Below are 22,959 nucleotides of genomic sequence, written 5' to 3' on the forward strand. Positions count from 1 at the left end.
TTCTCGAGCCCGGCCCACAAACCTCAAATCATGCATTTCGAGGAGACGATGTTTCAGTTGAACTGGTGGTGTTTGAGTCACTCTCGAGTGACCCGTTTGTAGAAACAATCGGGATTTTGACCGCTGCTCGTTCCATCTCCTTCTCGAGCTCTTCCTCCTGCCTCAAGGCGGTGAATTGTTTGTCCAATGAGCTGGCAGCACCTAACCATGCCATCACTATGACTAGCAGAACCCCACCAAGGTACGGTGTTGAGTTTGCAAGCGACCCGAACGTTAAGATCATGAATTGTTGAATCAAAGCTCCACCCGATTTACCCAACGGGTTGCACACGACATCTATTGCCGCCTTACCTTTAACCTGATATTTTTAAAAAGAGTGTTAAAAGTTAACTTTGCAACTTGATAAATAATAAGGGTGTAAATAAGCTGAGGCCGAGCTTGAGCTCGAACTCGGCTCGTTTCAAGCTCTACTTCTAAAGCAAAGTTTATCAAGCTCAGCTTGTTTATTATTTATTAATTAATTTATAAACATGTATAATTCTACTTTTTATATATTTATAAATATAACCTCTTTATAAAGCATATCTTTAAAAAAAGGTAAAAATTATAACTTTTAAAACTTGATGAATAGTATTAAGAGTGTAAATGAGACTAGACGGGCAAACCAAGCTCGAACTCGACTCCTAAGTAGTTTTTCAAGCTCTCGGCTTGTTTGTTATTTACTAATTAATTTACATACGTTTATAATAACTATTTTTTACATATTATTTAGTTAATGTTCTTTAATTTCGTATATAATAATAACTAACAATTATAAACATATATATTTAATACATTAAATAAAACTATACATATAATAGGCTCATTTAGGTTCACTACTAAGCATGAACTACACATCATCATATATATAAACAAGACAAACAAGAAGCCTAACCTTGGTGTCTTCATCCAAAGGAATATATGCCATTTCTTTGCAAGGATCAAACAAACTATATTTTGCACTTTTGCTAAATATGTTTTGCATGGCACCGACATAAACCGCTGCTAAAAGTGGGGTTATTCCGAACTTCATAAGACCCGGTGCAAGAGGGTCGCCAAACAAGATCAAAGAAAAGAACCCGACCCCGGTCAAAAGTAGGACCGTTGGTGTGATTTTTGCAGCTACCCCCCAACCGTACTTGTTGAATATCCATTGACTTAATAACATCATTGTAAACGTTGCTATTCCGGTTGCGGTTGAAAAGTCGCCCATAAATGAAGAATATTCGTTCGGGCTAGGAAACTGTACCAAAAAAAGATAATAATATAAATTAGTTTATATACACATATATGCATCAGAAACTATATTTAATGTTTTAGATATGATTAACTCTATTATTATAATTATATTCGATATTCTTTTTAAAAGTGATCTAGGTGTACATGTATGAAACTATGAATCTATGATAATTTTCAAGCCAAGTGTGCTGGTAAAGCCATTTGACCCGTTACATTTTTTAGTTAACTTCTTTTAATTTGAAACGTTTGAGATTTAATAATAATAGCTAAACAAGAAACAGAATGAAAGTCGCACGATGTGCATATTAAATAAACCAAACCTCCTGCACGATTTTATTAAAAAATAATTAGATTACTATCGAAATATATATAAATTTATAGCCACATTTGACTCACTAACTGTTCATATAAATGTAAATACATTTGTCCATAAAAACATTCAAGTGTTGATCAAATTAACAAGTCGCAATATATTGTCAACTTTCAAAAATGGACTGTTGTAATTTACTAATTATCTGGTTACACCCTTACCATTGATCTTTTCAGAAAGAGTGTAATCGATAAATACTTCATTTTATCATTTTTCAAAGATTAATATGAATTTTAACTTTTACCTGCGCCTTGAGCTTTGATTTCCATGTAACCTCAACAAGATTAATACTAATTCCATATGCAACAACCAAAGTGGCTAAATCTCTAATGTATGGTGATGATGCCAAGAATTTCAAACTTTCCATTGTGGTCATGTTCGGTTTCTCCTGCAACAACAAAAATACACAACGTTACTAAAAAAAATTAAATAAACAACTGATAAGTACAAAAACTTAACAAAATCATATAATAACAACCAAATCATAAATTGTACCAAAAAAAACTTTCATTTTAAACTATAGAGTCCTTGTTGCGTGATTAAATCCGTAAACTTTATAAAAATAAATTTTTGTGAAGGTTTAAGAGTCCAAGGATTTAAATATGCAAAAATAAAGTCACATGAATATATAAAATGACAAAAGGTGACATTTTTTCCCGAAAATATAAACATGGTTGTCTCAAATTATGTTACAAGAAATGATAAATGAGTGAAATTTTTTTTAACTTTTGTTTGTTCAAAACAAAGTGTTTGACCCCTAAACAATGAGAGAAATTAAAAGCAAAAATCTGTTTTATAATCAAAGAATTAGTTCCAAAACGCAAATACAAACACCACATTAATTATTAGACCAGAAAAATTAATAAAACAAAATTGTGATTTTACCTTCTTCTTCTTGCTACGGGTAGGAAGAGGAACATATGTATTGACCCACCAATAAAGCCCGCAAATTGCCAGGCCCATTACCACCACAATACTCATCATATATTTTAAAGAGATGGCCCATCCATCGACTCCTGGGCCCAAATGTTTCCTCATATTCGAGAAGTACTTCACTGTGCGGCCCGAGAAAATTAACGCAACATTTGCCCCAAGCCCAAATAAAGGATAAAACTTTTTGGCTTCTTCAATAGTTGTTATCTGCACCAAAAATTTACAAAGGTCAAATTTTTAAAAACTATACATACGTGTAAATAAATTTGAATATACATACATGAAGAGATATACATTTCTATATATATATTATATATGTGTGTATGCACTTGTTTATATACATGTATGTAAATGACACATGCTATAAAAACATTTTAAGTAAATCTAAATATCCAATTGTTGAATATGAACAAAAGACACCCATTTCTTGCTATCCATTTATATTCTCAAAAAAATCAAATTAACAACCCGAAATACCAAATTTATGGTATGCAAGAAAACAAATCCTTACCTAAAATTTAATATAATCTTAATAACAGCTTTTTTATGGTCTGAAAACACTTAATTCAATCAAATTCACAACCCAAAACATCAAATTTACGGTCTACCATAAAGAGAAAAAAACACAAATTCTTATCTAAATTCTAATTATTATATCAAAAGCAACAACTTTATGGTCTAAAAACATTAAACACAATCAAATTCACAATCCAAGCCCATTTTATCTACAAGTAAAAAAACAAACTTTTAGCTAAAATTTGATTATAACCTCAAAAGGCAGCAAATGTTTCATCTGAAAACAGTAAATTCAGTCAAACTCACACTCATCCACAACAAAAACAAATCTTATCTCAAAATCCCAATTCAATAACAATCAACATAAACTTATAACAGAATAAACCATTATACCTGATTAGCAAATCCCCAAAACAAAACCGAAACCACCACACTTCCCCAAAGCTCAGCCATCACATAAAACAAACAAAAACTCCAAATTCTCATAATCGCAAGCGGTCCAAGAAACCGAGGTCCCAGAACAGCAAGAAGCTTATCAGCAAGTGCAGTTGGATGAACATAACCGCTAAGCGGATACAAAACAAACCCGAAAGCCCCGAAAAATGCAATAAACGGAAGAATTACCGTATAAAAAAGAGCCTTTTTCGACAACACATTAGCCAATTTTGTATACAAAACCATGAACCCAATTGCCATTGGCAAATTAACCCAAGTTTTCAAAAAAGGTATAATTTCAGCACTTGACCCTTTAGCTGTCACCACCAACACATCCTTTGTATCCCTTAATATTGTGTAATTAAAAAGAATACAAAAAAACATTAACCCTAAAGGTACAATCTTTTTCAATGTCAAGACATCAATCCCCAAAACCTTTGGTGGGTCAGCCTCCAATTCACCGGCGGCGCCGGCGGCGGCGGCGTTACAAACAAGAGAAAAGTTTGGATTTTTATGATTTTTGACACTAAAAAGTTGAATTTTTTTAGACCCATCAAGAGTTAAAGAAAACCCATTTGGGGATTTGGGTTTTAATGGGGTTTGTGAAAGATTGAGTCTTTGTTTTAAAGATTGCTGTGGGAATTTGTTGAAAAAGATTCTGGCTTGTGGGTTTGATGGGAGAGATAAGAGGCCTTTGGTTTGAATGACACCTTCCATTTTATTATCACAACTCTCTGTTTCAGTTTCTTGAAATCAAGAAACTGAAAAGATAAGAAATTGAGATGAGAGAGATGTGAAGGAAGATGATAATGTGAAGGCGTGTGCAAATTGGGTAGATGTATAAAGGGTTTTATGTATAAAAAAAGCTAAAACCTTGATGAAGAAAGAAGACAAATATGGAATTGGAATTTGGAAATCAGGATTTGTTGGTCAGAGTTTTGTGTAATCGGTAATTAATTAAATCGGTAATTCGGGTTTCGAGATGACTTTTTCAGTTACACATTTAATATTTTACCTTTTTACATTTTATATTCATTAATATTATCCAAAAAATATTTTTAGCAACAAACACAATGTTTGAACTCATGCCATATTTTCGCGTTCAACTAAATAAAAGAAAATAAATAAATAAATAAATAAAATTTCTTTCACTTTCTTACCCTTTTTACCTTTTCTTTAATTTTTTTTTCTTTCAATCCATTTCATTTCTTTTTCATTAATAAATTAACTCAAAAACACAATTTATATAGTCTCACTATTTCATAAGTGTAAGGATCTCAAGAAGCCTCTGATTAATCGCTAGTTTTTGTTTCTTCGTCACACTAGCTACTATCACTTACTACAACATTGTCACAATTTAAATAAATAAACATATTATCTAACAACTTAGTATTGTTTAAGGGTGGCAAACCCAACCCAAATGGATTGTTTTGGCTTAAGATGGATAAACTTTAAAAGTAAAATGGGTTATAATGGATCAAAAAAATTCTTCAAGTGGGTCAGGATAGGTTGGAAATATACAAGTGAGTTTCATTTATAGGTTAAGATGGGTCAAAACAAAATATCCAAGTTATCCAAAATTTATCTAATTCAAAATACCCAACCTATCACGTGCGAAACAAAACTCATCCGAAACCCAAAAAACAATCAAAACGAAACAAAAACCCCGAACCGACTAAAACGAAACAAAAAAAAGCGGGAATGAAACTGATAAACTGACCAAAACGAAACAAAAAAAGCGAAATGCAACCGAAACGCTAACCAAAACTAAACAAAAACACCGAATCGACCAAACCGAAACAAAACTAAATCAAAATAGAAAAACGACCAAAACGAAACAAAAAAAAAGCAAAATTAAACCGAAAAGTTGACCAAAACGAAACAAAAAAAAACGAAATGCAACTGAAAAGCGGACCAAAACAAAAACACCGAACCGACCAAAACGAAACAAAAACACCGAATCGATCAAAACAAAACAAAAAAAACAAAACGAAACTGAACCGAAATAGGAAAACGACCAAAACGAAACAAAAAAATGCGAAATGCAATTGAAACCTGACCAAAACAAAACAAAAACACTGAACCGACCAAAGCGAAACAAAAAAACCGAAACAAAACTAAACCGAAATAGAAAAACGACCGAAACGAAACAAAAAAACCGAATTGAAACTGAAAAACTGACCAAAAGGAAACATAAAAAAACTAAATGCAGTTTAAAAATCGGACCAAAACGAATCAAAAACACCGAACCGACCAAACGAAACAAAAAAACTGAAACGAAACTAAACCGGGATAGAAAAACGACAAAAACGATACAAAAAAACCGATATGAAACCGAAAAACTGACCAAAACGAAACAAAAAAAGCGAAATGCAATCAAAAAGCTTACCAAAGCGAAACAAAAAAACTGAAACGTAGCCGACCAAAATAAAACAAATGAATCGAAACGAAACGAAACAAAACAAAAAAACGAAATGAAACCGAAAAAACTGACTAAAACAAAACAACACTGAAACCGAGAAAACCGAGAAATCGAAACCGAGCAGATACCGAAACCGACCGAAATGAAAAAAAACAAAACCGAACCGAAAAAAACCCCGCGAAAAACTCGACTCTGAACCGGTATAAAAAGTTTTTTTTTTATGAACGAGGATGATGGTGAAAACATTTTAGTTATTTAACATTTTGCGTTTTTTATTTATATTTTGAGTTATTATTTTTTTATTAGTTTTTTTGAATATTTTTTGAGAGGTTTTTAAAACCCTTTATATGTCAACCTTCATTTGGGTCAAGATGGGTTAGTATTACCCATCCTGACTCATATCCATCCTAACCCTCTATTTTAAAAATCCATCCTAATCTTATATTCATTCTGACCCATACCCATCCTGACCCATCACCCAAATCCAACCCAACCCACTTTTATTGCCATCTCTAGTATTGTTATAGTGCTAAAACAGTGACTGCTTTCAAATTAAAATTCAATTAAATCTCAAATAAATTTGTTACTTGCATATGGTTTTAAAAGCAACTTGGTAACTTACATAACACATCTAATGTATGACAAATTATTTAAATATTAGAATTTTTGTAGAGCAGCGACTCACTCATACTATTTTAGTTGAATATTTTTCTTCAACATAAACTAATCAGGGGCGTAGGCTACTTGGCCACCCCTGGCCCCCTCCGTTTTTCCGTTTGGTAGTGTAAGTTTCTTCTTTTATAATGGAAAATTTTTATATATAGTATAATTTCACCTGTTTCTGACCGAAATTTTGAGTCCGGTCCCCTCCGTTTTTCACTTGGTAGTGTAAATTAATCATTTTTCAACCGAAAATTTGTATACGTAGTGTAAATTTACCTGTTTTCGACCGAAATTTTGAGCCCGACCCCTCCGTTTTTTTGCTCGGCAGTGTAAATTTATCCTTTTTCGACCGAAAATTGTACACAAAGTGTAAATTTAAATGTTTCCGAACGAAATTTTAAGCCCAACCTTCTGTTTTTTTTTTGCTCGGTAGTGTAAATTATCCTTTTTCGACCAAAATTTTTATACATAGTGTAAATTTACCTGTTTCCGACCAAAATTTTGAGCCCATCCCCTCTAGTTTATGAATTTTTTTTATATATATTGAGTCCGGCCCCCTCGACGTATATGTCCAAGCTTCGTCAGTGAAACTAATAATATTATAATGGTAGGTAGGATTTCAAATAGTTTTTTCGTTTCTAATATCAACAAAGTACGCCTAGATGAAACAATGAAATTAAAGAGTGTGATATATTGACCAAATAAATGTTTTAATATTTCCAAAAAGTGCACGTGAAATGGCATATTTGTACAACAAGATATTTATAAAAGTTGCCCTTTCTCATAAATGCTTTTATGTGTTTATATGTAGAAGCATGGTGTGAAATAATATTTGCATAAATCATCCAAACTAAATTACATACTTAAACTGACATATGCTAATGATTTTTAGCTTAAGATTGAGATGAGACAACAATATACTTCGATTTAAAAGGGGGAAAAAGAGTTATTAGGTTCAAGTCTCATATTCTCACATGTGATACAAAAAATAACGGGTCATGGGTTGGGTCGTGAGGTTTTATTCGCATAGTCAATGGTCACATGCGGTGTTTTTCTCATGAGAGTGAAATAAATATGATCGGGTGGGTTAGTGATCCGTCAGTAATATAGACAACCGTTTAAAAAGAAAACTTAAAACTAAAATGTAAATTTAGAAATGTAAAACTTTATGATGCGAAAGTCATCAAAGTGGTTTATGTTATTTATCTATTTATCATTTTATAATATGAAGGTAAATTTGATAAATTATGGATGCGCATTTTTATTAGTTGTTTTATGTAGTGGCTCTAGTATGACAATCACAGATGGTCCAATAATTCACCTAAACATATGGTAGTATATTTTATTAACTTGTCATTTTAATTCTAGTAAAATATGAATTAAAGAACAATTAAAGTTTCATTTTGTTATTAAAAGTTAAAAGAATATTAAAGAAAATGTAAGGGTAACTATGCTATTTATTAATTTATGTTGTTTAAGTTTTTGACGGTTTTTAAATCAAACCCTCTGCTAAATTGTTAGTTTGTTTCATTGTTTAAACTTGCTAGGCTTTAAGAATGTAACTTTTGACATGGCTTAAATATAACCAAAATTTTTATAAGTATGTAACAATAATATGTAGCTATATTGTATTAAAATTGTATAATACAACTTTGATTAAACATGGCATATTACATATGATAAATTACACTACACAACTATATGACATGTTTTTTACACTATGGATATTTTTAAATAATATTAAAAAAGTAGTGATATTTTGACACAAAATGATTGGATAACGAGAAAGATATGGTATGGTGTCGGATGGTGGAGCATCATCCACGATCTATAATCAAAGTATCTCATGAATATCCTCCTCGAGATTCTAAATCTTCCCAACATAAACCAAACCAAAATTAATAGAGAATCAAATTAACCAAAAATCGATTAACTAAAAGCTGAGTAACCGAAAATTAGTTGAGAACCAAATTAACCAAAAACAATTAACTAAAAACCGAATCAACCGAAAATCAGTTATATATATATATATATATTAACCCTTGGTTAACCGAAATCAAACGAACCAAACTAAGTCATTCATATTTTCGTACAATTATAGCTTTTATAACTCAATTTCATCTTTTTCATGTTTTATATCTCAATATCATGTATTTCAAAGCAAAAATATTAGCCCAAGTTCAGTTTCAATTATTAAACGAATCGAACCGAAACTCGACAAACTAACCAAATAAACCGGTATTGACGTCAGTTTTCAATTAAGGGTAGTAGACTAATAAATGAACCGAACCGAACCGAACCCAACTGTGCACACACAATCCCTAAATAAAATTATGTAATGTGTTAACCATTTATTAAGTGTTACCTTTGATGGTGTCATCTTTTCCGGCGTGACAAAAAGAGGCGCAGAAAATATCAATACCGTCCACGTGTGATTCTCTGATTGGAGGTACATAAGCATAGTGAGCATACCTCCCATTGACTCCCCAAACATAAACGCCGGAAGTTTACCGTACCTTTCACTCCGGCGAACGGTCAGAAAATACGAAAGTGACGTGGCAGCAGCGTTATCCATATCACCGATGTACCCGTGGAGTCCATCAGATCGTCCGTGACCAATAAGATCCGCAGCGAACACAGCGTATCTAATAGTATCCCATGATTTACGTAATTATATTGTATATATGGTTAGTCAAATATGTTAATTTAGGTTGTTAAATAATCTCCTAAGTTATAGGAGATCTCTGGCTATTTATGTTTGTAAGTTATTCATTGAGATCATAAATTCAAACTATTCCGGCAGTGCCTCTTCACACTCTCCTTCATCTACTCTCTATGAAACTCACATCCACAAACTACCTTCCTTGGAAAAATCAAAATCTATCCTTTCAAAATCTCACTGGTTACCTTGATGGAACCCTTCCTCCTCCACCTGCAACTATTACTACCAAACACCCAACCCTGCTTTTTAACATGGAAAGAGTCTGACCAAAAAGCTTTGCTATTAATACAGTCCACTCTCTTTGAAGAGGCCATGACTGAAGTCCTCGGGCTTACTTTCGCTCAACAGGTCTGGCAAGCCCTTGAAGCTGCCTACAACTATAACTTGTTAGAACATATGCACATTCTACGCGATACCCTCCGTCAAATGCAAAAGGGTTCGTCTACAGTGTCAGAATATGGCCGAAAATTTAAGCTTATTTGCGAGCAACTTGCCGCCATTAGCCATCCCGTCAAAGACCATGACAAATGTCATTGGTTTCTATGCGGTCTCGGATCGGCCTTTGAGATGTTCTCTATTACTCATCGTGCCCTTCCTATACCACTAAACTTTCGTGATTTATTGTCCAAGGCAGAGAGTCACGAACTCTTCATGCAATCCATTCATAATTCTTCATCTCCACAAGCAGCTTTTGTCGCTCATCCGTACCGACACACGGGTTTCTCTAAAAATTCTCGTGGGGCTGCTTCCTCAAATAAGGGAAGGTCACAAAATTTTTCCATGGGTCGTGGTCGTGGCCGAGGTCGTGGTCGTCAAACAATCACCTGTCAACTCTGCCAAAAAGAAGGTCATTCTGCTTCTTCTTGTTCAACCTTACCAACATTTGCTCAACGTGCTCCTCCTCTAGATGCACACCTTGCTCAAGCCTTTCAGGCTCAATGTCACGTCAATGGAAACTATCCGGATTGGACTGTCGATTCCGGTGCAACCGCCCACATGACACCAAATCCACATGATATTCGTCCACCATACACAAATCCGGGTAATGTTTCTGTAACCTTTGGAAATGGACAATCCCTTCCTGTCTCTAAAGTTGGTAACGCTGTCATAAATAACACCCTTCCTTTACATAATGTTCTCGTTGTTCCCCGCCTTACCAAAAGTCTACTATTCATCAATAGACTCATCAATGACTCCCCTGTTGATGTCCTATTGTCTAATGATTATTTTAATATTCAGGATCGAAAAACGAAGGAGGTGCTAGCGCGGGGAACTTGTGAAAATGGTTTCTATATTCTTCGGGAGGGACAAGGAGCATTTGTAGCTTCTATCTCATCACATCATCTTAAAGCATAATTTGAAAGATGGCATAGCAGACTTGGTCACGTTTCGTTTGATGTTATTTCAAAATTACATAAAACCAGTCATTTATGTCTTACTTCCTTGTTACCCAAACCGGGACTTTGTTCGTCATGTAAATTTTCTAAGTCACATCGTTTATCTTTTGACTTAAATCCCAAACGTTCATTGCATGTTTTAGATTTAATTCATTGTGATCGGGACCGGCACCTGTTATATCTACCGATGGTTATTTGTACTATGCTATATTTGTTGACGACTATTCTAGATTTACGTGGTTCTACCCGCTAAAATCAAAGTCTGAATTTTATGATGCATTGATGGTTTTCTTACCATTTGTGAAAAATCAGTTTGCTTGCAATATAAAGATTTTTCAAAGTGACGGTGGTACCGAATTCACCAACAATCGTGTTCAACAACTATTTCAACAAGAAGGCATCCATCATCGACTTTCGTGTCCCCATACACCCCCACAAAATGGGCGGGCCGAAAGAAAACATCGACACATAATCGAAACAGGGCTCGCTATGTTGTTCAACTCTCATGCTCCGGCAAACTTATGGATCGATGCCTTTACCTCAGCAACTTTTATTATAAACCAGCTACCCACCTCTCTACTTGATTACAAGTCTCCATTTGAAGTTCTTTATGGACAAAAACCAAATTATAAAAATTTCCGAATTTTCGGATGTCGGGTCTTCCCTTATTTACGTGACTATGCCAAACACAAGCTTTCTCCTAAAAGCGCTTCGTGTATTTTTATTGGCTATAGTCCAAAATATAAAGGGTATCGGTGCTTGGATCCAATAACCTCTCGCATATATGTTACACGTCACGCGCAATTTGATGAAGACGTGTTCCCTTTTAGTGGAAATGTTACACCAGTGGATGAAGCAAAATTGGTTTTCTCCAATTTTGATGAATCCATGTCATCCCCATCACTTATCTTACCCACCAAAAATCCACCACAAAAATGTACAACCTCGGTATCCCAAACACAAGGCACAAACTCTTGTATCTTATGTCAAACACCCACTACAACAAACCCAACCCAACATACCTTTACCCCTTTGCCGACCCAACAACAAACACCTACTACCATTCCATTGCAAGCACAACCAACTTCCACTCTCAACCAACAACATTCACCCACCATTGACACACTCCAAACTGTGACTTCTAACCACCAGATCCAACACCAGCTACTACCACAAATACCTCAGCCCAACAACCTCCACCAACAAATCAAACAACCATTACCTCTAGTCATCATATGCACACTAGATCAAAATCTGGCATTTATAAACCCAAACACTTTGCCAATCTTTCATTCCTCACTAATAGTATCCATCATGCTCTCTTTGTAGCACATGATCCTAAAGGCTACAAATCTGCAGCCAAACATGCGAAATGGGTAACTGCCATGCAAGAGGAAATGCTTGCTTTACAAAACAACAACACTTGGAAACTCGTGCCTCGTCCGGTTGATTCAAATGTTGTCGGCTCAAAGTGGATATACCGAACAAAATACAAAGCTGATGGCTCCATTGATCGATACAAAGCTCGCCTAGTGGCTTAAGGTTTTACGCAAATACCGGGACTCGATTACTTTCACACCTTTAGTCCGGTTGTTAAAGCATCTACGGTTCGGGTTGTCCTTGCTCTTGCCACCATCTATGGATGGCCCCTACATCAATTGGATGTCAAAAATGCCTTTCTAAATGGCAATCTTACCGAGACCGTATACATGGAACAACCGCCCGGCTTCTTCGATCCAAAATACCCCAATCACGTGTGTCATTTACAAAAGGCTCTCTATGGTCTTAAACAAGCTCCGCGAGCTTGGTTTCAACGACTTAGCACGTTTCTTACTACTCATGGTTTTTCTTGTAGCCAAGCCGACACATCGCTCTTCGTCTTCAAGCGCGATAACATACTTCTTTACCTTCTTGTGTATGTTGACGACATCATTTTAACCGGAAATGATCACTTGTTTATACGGGCATTTATTTCTCAACTTCATAAGGAATTTGCTATTAAAGATTTGGGAACCTTGGGCTACTTCTTGGGTCTTGAGGTTACGCACATGAAATCAGGATTATTCCTAAGTCAAGCAAAATATGCTCATGACATCTTGTCTCGTGCAGGTCTCTTAGACGCCAAACCGGTGGTTACTCCTCTTGCCACCACCGACACTTTTGTCTCCGATGGTGTGCCATTTCATGATCCCACATTATACCGGTCCTTAGTCGGTGCTCTACAATACCTTACCATCACTCGACTGGACCTGTCTTATGCCGTAAATCAAGCAAGTCAACACCTACAGTCACCAACTACTTCTCATTTTCAATCTGTTAAGCGCATCTTACGGTATGTTAAAGGAACTGTTTCCTTTGGTTTAACGTTTAGCAGACCTATTACCACCACCTTGGTTGGTTACTATGATGCTGATTGGGCTCGGTGCATTGAAACGCGTAGGTCGACATATGGGTATTCTATCTATCTCGGGGGAAACCTCGTATCTTGGAGTGCCAAGAAACAACCAACTGTATCCAGATCTAGTTGCGAATCGGAATATCGAGCTATGGCAAATACCGCAGCAGAGATCATATGGATCACACATCTCCTTCGAGAACTTCATGCATTACCTCTCGATCGACCCACACTACTATGTGACAACAAAAGTGCCATCTTCTTGAGTCAAAATCTCGTGTCACATAAGCAAGCTAAACACATTGACATAGATTATCACTTTGTTCGCGAGCTAGTTTCATCCGGGCGCTTATACACGAAGTTTGTCTCTACCAATCTTCAGGTGGCTGATATTTTCACGAAGAGCTTAGCCGTGAGTCATGAACACGAAGGCTTTGACCGGTTGAGTTTGGTCAACTGGAAGGCATGACCGTGTGAAGATTTTGCCGTTGGGTGTTTGGAAGTAGGATTTGGAGTTACGGACGCCTTGTGATTTGTAGAACAGAAGAATGGAGGAGGCGGTGGTAACGGTGGGAGGTCCGGCATGACGGTTGTATGGTGGTTGTAACGGTTTACTATTTTGGATATTGTGGATTGCAGGCGGAGTGTTGATTTATGGAGGGAGAATGTGGTATTGGGTTGGTGGACCTACTACAAGAATTATTTAGGTGGGGTCTAGGGTTATCGTGGTTGGTGGGTTTTATCAGATACAAGGAGGAGAAAATGGACGGATAGGATGTGATCTCAACAACAACCAAAAACGATAATTTTGATGTGGTGGAATTTGGAGAGAACAAGGGAAGTTAATACTTAATCGTCTTCTAGTTTTACAAGTTTGCTCGTATAGCTATTAAACGTTTAAAGTTTTACCAATAAATTAGTAACATTGTAATGAGTAGATTGACCATATATGTATCACATTACCACATAAGTGGGTTAATCAGTTTAAGGTTTTCTAGGTCGTGTTAATCAGTATTTAGGTTCCTATATACAAATCGCAATGAATACTTAAAACTTACCAAACATCGGATATCAGGTTTAGTAGTGGTGATGCGCATCAGTCAAGCATCCAACTACTTGCTTGATAAAGTTTCATCCACTAGTTTTCTTTCATCCTGTTTCAAATGACACCTAGATACAATCGAATTAACAATTGCATTTAGGGGTATTCATAGTTGGTATCAATTCATGAATACATGTAACCTTATTCGAGTTCACCTGCCCAAAACCATTTTCAACTCTATTTCCCTTAAAAAAAATATCTAAAACAAAATTACACTTCAACCCTTCAACCTTTTCATATTTACATAACCACCCCTCCATCCAAATATCCCATACTCCGTCACCTCCATTTCAAACACAAACCTTTGTCCAATTAATATCGCCAACGGTACAACGAGAAAACAGGTGACGTCCGGTCCGTCCAATTCATCCACCGGCGATCATTACATGGCCGGTTCGCCACATTCAATCAATTCATACAACAATGGCTACCGGCAAGGGCGGATTGTTCGAGAAGATACGTCGATTCGTACGGACGATTCATTTCCTTATAGTAATGGTGGCATCGTTATTAATCCTATGGCTTCCGATTCTGGTTGCAATTGGTGATGTACTGGTTCCGTGTTATTTAATATCGAGCTTCGTGTGCGTTTGGTGCTATAGTTTAAATGAGCATTTGCATCGGTACGATTTCAGAAGCTCGTTGACGGATGTTCCTCTCGTTTCGGCCATCAGATCTGTTATTATCACGTGTATGTGATTAGGTTAACTGTTTATCTGCATGCATTGTGTTTGTGTTTGATTATTTATTATGCATGTGCATGTGCATGGACATGATAGATGATGATATATGGATATGAATTGTGCATTGATTTTGTGTCGTTTATGCTCGGTTTTGAATTTCTAGCTGCTATAGGTGTTAGTGTTAGGATCTCGGTTTTCATACACACACAATTAGCTGCAGCTACAGACTAAGCAGCTAATGTGGAAAAATATTGGGTGATATTTGATATATTGGTTATCGTGGTGGGATATTTGTAATTTTAATATCATGTAAAGTTCATATATAAGGCAATTTAACAGTAATAGTTCAGTATATTCTCCTACCATTAACAAATTAACCTTTTGCAACTTGCAAAACACTAACAATCAAGCAAATGGAAACTGATTACGACTTAAAACAATAACTTTGAACACTAAAAATTGATAATTAAGACTTTAAACACTGATATTTGGAATATCAGTGATATATAAGTCAATATCGCCGATATTATTGGTACCGAGATTCTGACCAATATTTTACCAAGAGATCGATAAACGATATATCACTGATATATCAGTGATGCATCGGCATTATCGACTGCATAGGCTGCAGAAAAGATAGAACTCGAGAACGGTTATGTGGCTTGATTACAATGAGTAATCTATGTCCACGGGCTGCAACCAGGATTTATTATTTACGATGCTCAAGCACGAACCTAATAGATGATGATTATATCTGGCTTTGAATTGTGTAGTTTTTGCACAATTTTGAACTTCATTCTAATATAGGAACTGTTAAGATGTTGCAGAGTTGGTGCTTAGATGTGATTTTTTTAAATATGACAGGTTTTTGCCAAAATTTTGTAGTTACAAACTGACTAATAAAAATTTGAAAGTAAAACGATAAATAGACGCCTAGCTTATCTTATCAATTTACGCGTTATAGGACAAAAAAGGAAAGTACTAAAGATTGACAGATTTGGCAGAAAATCTCGATTGGCTAAATCAGGGCTTTAAATTAATGAGTTTAGGTCTGAGAGTTGGCCCAAATTGTCTATGGCTGTTTTCCATATGATCAGGCTTGTCGAGACCTTTCCGTCTATTGGTTATGGGACTGTAACTCCAGTCCTTGCCCAAGTTATGCTTGTTTGAAGTTTGGGCCTTTTCTGCCATGCTTACCCTTGTCCAACCGGTTCAAATAAGAGCCTGCGAGCTCTTGAATCATCTCTCGATCATTAAGGATTCATGTAATTATGTTAAGTAAATTTTAACACCAACAATCCACTCAGCATTCATCAATGAAACTAACTGCTCCAGCTTTGAATATAGTTATTAGTTTCTATTTGATCTAGATACATGTTATAATGCCGGAATTTGCTTTTATATATGCGGAAATTATTTCTAGCCTTGTTTTTGATAACTTTTTCAAGTTTTGTAACTTTTTTCAAATTGGTTGCAGCTGTTTATATGATATATGATGGGCAATATCTTGGAACGGTGACATTATGCTCTATTATTTCAATACTTGTTTTATCAGTTAAAGCGTGTGTGTTCACTGTAAATTCTCAATTTGAGGCTGAAAATTCATCTTCTCTTTCAAATCAAAGGCTTCATTTGAAGAAATCACGGGGCATGAATATATTATTCTTGTCATCTGTGGTTTTTGCTCTCGGACATACAGTTATTGCTTATAGAACAAGTTGTAGAGCACGAAGAAAGCTTATGTTTAATCGAGTCGATCCGGGTTCGGTAAGTTTAATAATATAGAAAAATAGTTAATTTCGAGAGATCGCAGTTTTGACCCGTTTACTTATTAATAAGCCGATTCGGGTTATGATTAGGCTTGCAAATGAACACGAACGGAGCATGTTCAAGTTCGTTTGTTTAACTTTAACCGAACAAATTTTTAAAAATGAAATATTAAAAGAACGAAGTTTTCTTGTTTGTTTTCGTTCATTCATTAGAAAATGAACATGTTCGTGTTCTTTTATATTCATTCGTTAAAAGCATAAACAAATGGTTCACGAACGTAATGAACGAACCTAACTGAACATTGATAAACTAACATAACTGAGTCAAACTAGTTAAAAGTAACATGAATAACAGTGTGTCGGGCTTAAAATGTTATTACTTCTAAGATATTATGGGCCAAAAATTTTTAATGAATATATTAACGAATGTAAACAAAAAAACGTAAAGAACGAACATGAACAAATTTAGATGAATGTTCACGAACATAAATGAAAACGAGACACGTGTTCATGTTTGTTCATTTAACTGAGCGAACTTTTCACTGAATAGCTCAAGAACTGTTCACTGAACGTTTAGTTCGTTTACAAGCCTACTTTCTAGGATAGGCTTTAATATGTGTTGAATGCAAATATGCAATCATAACTGTTTTTTGTACATTATTTTCTTACTACTTTCCAGGCTTTTATGAGCAAAATTTTATCTTTAATCGGTTACGCTACGCGATCTTCAACTCATGCTGACATGTCACGGAAACGTAACAAGAAGAACAAACGAAAATCATCGCGTGGAGGTCACAATAACCGAGAACTACCAGTCCGATTACTAGCTGACTTAGACAGTTTATTCATGAGTTGGAATAATCTCACAATCCATTACAAACTTAACGTACCAAATCCACCATCTAGAACTTTATCTTCAACAAATCTGCTCGATGATCAATCTTTAATTTCAGTTCCAAAAACCCAACATCATCTTAGAAGGAATTATAGTATTCAATTTGAAGATTCTTCTTTATATACTCCCTTGTTAGATGAGACGGATTCCCATGAAGAAATGTCGGTTCTTAATGTGGATGAAGGGAATAACGGGAATGTTTCAAGTAAACTGTTACAAAAGGATGCAAGTGGGAAATTTGGGGTGGTTTTGGTGCATGGTTTTGGCGGTGGAGTGTTCTCCTGGCGGCATGTGATGGCAGTGATGTCTCGCCAGGTGAATTATGTTGTTGCTGCGTTTGACCGGCCTGGTTGGGGTTTGTCTTCTAGACCGAGGCGGGAGGATTGGGAGGCAAATAAGCTACCTAATCCTTACATGCTTGATACACAGGTAAAGCGTTAGTTAGGATTACAAAAACAAGGTTATAACATGCTTGACAAATTTTAGTAACTTTCATTTCGCATGCACTTATCTGGAAAAACTAACGCCCGTCCATTCCAAGGACTATCTGTGTTATGTTTTGGAAACGGTGGGGAGCATACATGTAATTTCTCAAACTTAAGAACCAAACCCGCAATTTAGGCAAACCACATGGACTATCCGAGTAATTAACTCAGAGTTGAATTTAAATGATTTAGGAGTCTATGTACTTATAATTTAGGCTTGGTTTATGATAATTCCTTAATTAAATTAGTAAGTGTTTCTTATCCATAATTACAGTTTTAAAGTAGATAACCATATCATAGTTTATAATATATCAGCTTCAAAACTAGCTAGGATTAGTCAAGTATTATGCTTGATTTGATTATGGATTCTGTCATTATTTTTTTGTATTTAATTTTTAATGATGAAAAAATTATTTCTAGGTTGACATGCTGATTTCTTTCTGTAAAGAAATCGGGTTTTCTTCTGTGGTGCTTGTTGGTCACGATGATGGCGGCCTTCTTGCGTTAAAGGCTGCACAAAGAGTTCAGTCATCAGCAAGTTCTGTCGATGTAAATAACATTTGTCAAATCAGGTTATTGTAAGTTACCAATGTGTCAAAATAGACTATTTTTTCAGGTCAAAATAAAGGGGGTGGTATTGCTTACAGTAAGCTTATCAAGAGAAGTTCTCCCCGGGTTGGCCAGAATACTCATGCGCACATCTCTCGGGAAGAAAAACTTGGTTCATTCTTTACTCAGGACCGAAATTAGTCAAGTTGTTAACCGAAGAGCATGGTATGATGCTACAAAACTAACAAGCGATGTTTTAAGCCTCTACAAGGTAATGGATGCACAAACATATGATTGTGCTAATCATTACTATAGCATATTTTCTTATCACTATATTACTATTGCATGATGTAGGCCCCGCTATACATTGAAGGATGGGATACATCATTGTATGAAATTGGTAAATTATCATCTGATACGGTCCTCACCGAAGAAAATGCATCCTCATTGGTGAAAGCAGTTGAAGACACCCCGGTTATGGTTATTGCAGGATCTGAGGATGCTTTGGTTCCTCTTAAATCTGTTCAAACCATGGCATCTAAATTTGTAAATTCTGTGAGGATATTTGATCCCTGTCATTTCCTTTGATTGAAAAGAAATTTTTTAATGTTTATACAGCCTTTTCAAATATTGTTTGATGATGACCTGCAAATGTATAATTATGCAGAGACTAGTTGCGATATCAGGTTGTGGTCATCTTCCACATGAGGAGTGCCCCAAGGTGTTGCTTGCAGCAATGTTACCCTTCATCAGTAAAATATCAAGTAAGACAGATAAATAGTTTTTTTCTTCTTCTAATGAAGTTATGTAGTGGGGTTTGTATTGTATGGTTCAACTGAAATCACACATCTCTCCCTCTCTCTCTCTCTCTATATATATATGTATATGTTTGTTAATTTATTGTAAGCGAGTTTGGAGAGGAGTCGACATTATGCATACTTTTTACTTTTTAGATTGTTAGGTTGATCATTTGGTTCAAGCCAACTTTTCATTAATTTTCAGAATATTATGGGGGTTGTTTCCATGTTTAGGGCTGCAATGAACCGAACATTTAGACATTTAGTAAGCAGCTTGTGAACTGCTTGGCAGGAAATTTCGTTTATGTACATTTAGCAAACATTTTATATTCATTTATTTAAATACGTGAGCGCACAAACATGGTCACGTTCATTGATTTACGTTCGTCATGTTCGATTATTTTCATTCATATTATGGTTAAGGTTTGTTCATGTTTGTGTATGTGTATCATTTCTTTGTTAATGATTGTTGGCGTATTCACGAACAAAAACTTCACTCTACACAAACAAGAATATAGTTTACTTACATGTTCACACTCCTCTGCTTGATTAAAGTTAAGCCAATGAACACGGACAAAACTTAGTTCTTGTTCATTTGTGTAGTTAACAGTGTGTTTTTGGACCACTATGTTTTATGATCCTTGGTGTGCACAAAAACATCACAGTAGTAAAATACTCATGGTGCTCTTCCACATACATAAAAAGAACCACAAACTTCAAAGTTTTTACAAATATGCCATTTAAGAATACATATAGAACCACATTAAGGTCTTAAAATTAGTAAATACCCAAAAAGCAGGTGTATAAAATATAAACTATAACCACTTTTACTCTTTAGAAGACTTGTTGATGAGTGACTTGTGAATGTGAGGGATAACACCACCACCAGCAATGGTTCCTTTTATGAGAGTGTCAAGTTCTTCGTCTCCTCTAATAGCAAGCTGCAGATGACGTGGAGTTATACGTTTCACCTTCAAATCCTTGCTGGCATTGCCAGCTAACTCTAGCACTTCTGCTGTTAGATATTCCAGGATAGCTGCTGTGTACACAGCAGCCGTCGCTCCAACTCTTCCACTAGCAGAAACTCTAGTTTTCAGAAGACGGTGAACTCGACCCACTGGAAACTGCATGCATATAATGCATCATTAATATTAGGTTTTAGTTTGGGTTGAAAAAAATCGTTTTAAAATGGGTCACAACGGTTCTGAAGTTCAAAAGACATTCTACCCTTTTGAGCTACGGTTACAAAAGTAATGTCATTAACATATAAACGTTTTAAGAGGCTGTAATGAGTAAATATACACCTCCCGGGCCTCTTTTAACCCATTTGAGCCGTTTCAACAATTAACTACTAACCCATTTGACCCATTTCAACAAGTAACTTCTAACCTATTTGACCTGTTTCTAACAGAATTTGACCCGCTTCAATGTAATGTGACTCGTTTCAAGGTAAGTTTTAACTTATTTGACCCGTTTCAATGGAAATTGACCCATTTACGGTACCAATAACCATATCCACTAACTTTATTCAACACTTAACCCAAAACTATAGCATCCAAAAGATACTTGGTCAAATTAGACAACTTTCATCATTGTTCTTAAGATCTTCATTGATCTATGAGTGCCATATGAAATCAGCTTGTATGGTGACACACAAAGCTTGAATTGATCTTAAAAATTGTAAAAGAAGTTGGACTGTATGACATTTGACAACAGACTGTTTCTAAGAAGTTAACAAAAGTTTAGATTTTGCAATAATATAACAAAACTTGAAGATGAAGTTCACACACTTATCTTGAAAATCATTCTTCACGGATTGTATTCGCATTCAGACAGAAAATTGTCTATTAAAAAAACAGAGTGTTGTTGTTTCAAAAATATAATAATGAAGGGTTTTATATATCGGAGTAGATCTAGCGATCAGTAACAGTAATGGATTCATGGGTTGATTGATTGATGGATAAACATAAAGAGAAAGAGTGGATATAATAATAATAATAATAATAATAATAATAATAATAATAAGATTTGGTAACCTGAAGGCCGGCGCGTGAAGATCGAGTGACGGCTTTCTTCTTGTCTTTGGTGTTGGCGTTGGGGGTTGTTTTCCCCATTATCAGACCTTTAGCTCCTTTTCCAGACATTTTCTCTGAATTAGGGTTGATCGCAGTCAGTCAGGGATAACGATGATTGATTTTTGCAGCAGCAGCAGAGGAGAGGAGAGGAGAGGAGGTTAGATATTTATCTTAACAGAATATATAGGGGTCTCGTAAGACCGCCCGGACTCTATCGATGATAATTATTGTTGACCCACGCAATTAGTCAGCTCCCTACTTTTTCTTTAACAATAGCTAACTTGCTCTTTCGGGGCTATGTAGACTCCTCGCTCTCAGCCAAGTTTTAACTCGGGATTAATTCCTTCATTCGTCCCTTCACCCATATGCCCTCAAATTGGCTCAAGTGAGAATCGAACACGTGTCTCCGCATAAAAAGGGTATGTCTCTTACCACTAGACCAACTTTACGACTAAACTTCTTTTAAGATTTTTTATTAATGTTTATGAAATAATAATAATAATAATAATAGTACAATAAATAAATAAATAAATAACAAGATAACATGGTACCTTTCTAAACATCAACTTTGAGAACATATTAGAAGTTAAGTCACTTCTTCATGCCGATGGTTTCTTACGAAAGAGCACAATGAACATTGAAGGACTATTCGTTATCGTCAAATAACATTTACTAAACCGAAAGAAAGTTGCTGGACATATATTCTTAGTTGACACAATGGATCAGTATTGCATTGATAGTTTGCAAATTGCAACCTGAATGTGGGCTGGAGGCTAAAGCCAGACGAACCACGATTGATGCTACGACTCAAACATGTGTCGACCGTCAAACCATTGGACATATTTTTAAGAATAAATCAAGACCAGTGATTAAAGTTAATTTCAACAATGATATGAAGATACACAAGCCATAACAAAATTCAAGTTTATAAACTAATTAAGTGTTCGCTTTTGAAAGTTATTATAAAATCACACATGGAATTTCATATGAAAAGCCAAAATCCCAGTTTCAATAAAAACGAGAAAAAAGAACATATGAATTTTTCTTTCGAATTAAAAACTAAGGGTGGTTTACTCAAATGGAGACATTGACCAAACTATTTGAAAAGAAAAACAATGGTTCTTTCATTTTGCGGAAACTATGGTAAAGAATGACTGGATAGAAGAAAATGAATGGACGCACATTGTGATTTTAACATCCATGCGTTTTCTGTCGTGATATATATTTTTTAGCTTTGTCAAAATCTTCTATACAAACAAATAAACATTATGATTTTTATCATTAATATGGTAACATGTATGTTAGAAGTGAGATATCGACTCTTTTGGTACAAACCCTTCCATCTATAAAAACAAATTTGTGAGTGAGATACGAGCCAAAATGACTTTAGATGATGACACTTATTTTTTCTACAAAAATCTACACACGTAGACCAAAAAAAGCTTACTAGCAACACAATAAATAGTCAATCTA

At 35.3% G+C, this 22,959-nt stretch overlaps 3 protein-coding genes across 3 annotated transcripts; 1 reads left to right on the plus strand and 2 right to left on the minus strand.

The window, feature by feature from the left end:
* On the minus strand, positions 1-4,394 carry LOC143583131 (plastidic ATP/ADP-transporter). Its single transcript, XM_077065528.1, has 5 exons — positions 3,491-4,394; positions 2,534-2,788; positions 1,893-2,036; positions 935-1,282; positions 1-358 (listed from the first exon to the last, which is right to left on the minus strand). The coding sequence occupies exons 1-5, from the start codon at positions 4,247-4,249 to the stop codon at positions 29-31; spliced, it is 1,836 nt and encodes a 611-aa protein (XP_076921643.1). The 5' UTR covers positions 4,250-4,394; the 3' UTR covers positions 1-28.
* An 11,553-nt stretch (positions 4,395-15,947) lies between these two features.
* Positions 15,948-19,735, plus strand: LOC143581086 (uncharacterized). The gene is made up of 6 exons (XM_077063953.1): positions 15,948-16,683; positions 17,365-18,009; positions 18,486-18,614; positions 18,682-18,885; positions 18,969-19,169; positions 19,282-19,735. Exons 1-6 carry the CDS (start codon positions 16,321-16,323, stop codon positions 19,393-19,395), a joined length of 1,656 nt encoding a protein of 551 aa, XP_076920068.1. The 5' UTR covers positions 15,948-16,320; the 3' UTR covers positions 19,396-19,735.
* Positions 19,736-20,084: 349 nt separating this feature from the next.
* LOC143581095 (putative histone H2A variant 3) lies at positions 20,085-21,575 on the minus strand. Its single transcript, XM_077063961.1, has 2 exons — positions 21,448-21,575; positions 20,085-20,535 (listed from the first exon to the last, which is right to left on the minus strand). The coding sequence occupies exons 1-2, from the start codon at positions 21,553-21,555 to the stop codon at positions 20,239-20,241; spliced, it is 405 nt and encodes a 134-aa protein (XP_076920076.1). The 5' UTR covers positions 21,556-21,575; the 3' UTR covers positions 20,085-20,238.
* Between the last annotated feature and the right edge of the window lie 1,384 nt (positions 21,576-22,959).

Source organism: Bidens hawaiensis, unplaced genomic scaffold, assembly GCF_021521415.1.
Source record: "Bidens hawaiensis isolate Kalapana, Puna unplaced genomic scaffold, B.hawaiensis_p1.1 tig00001511_1, whole genome shotgun sequence".
NCBI classification, from domain to species: domain Eukaryota; kingdom Viridiplantae; phylum Streptophyta; class Magnoliopsida; order Asterales; family Asteraceae; genus Bidens; species Bidens hawaiensis.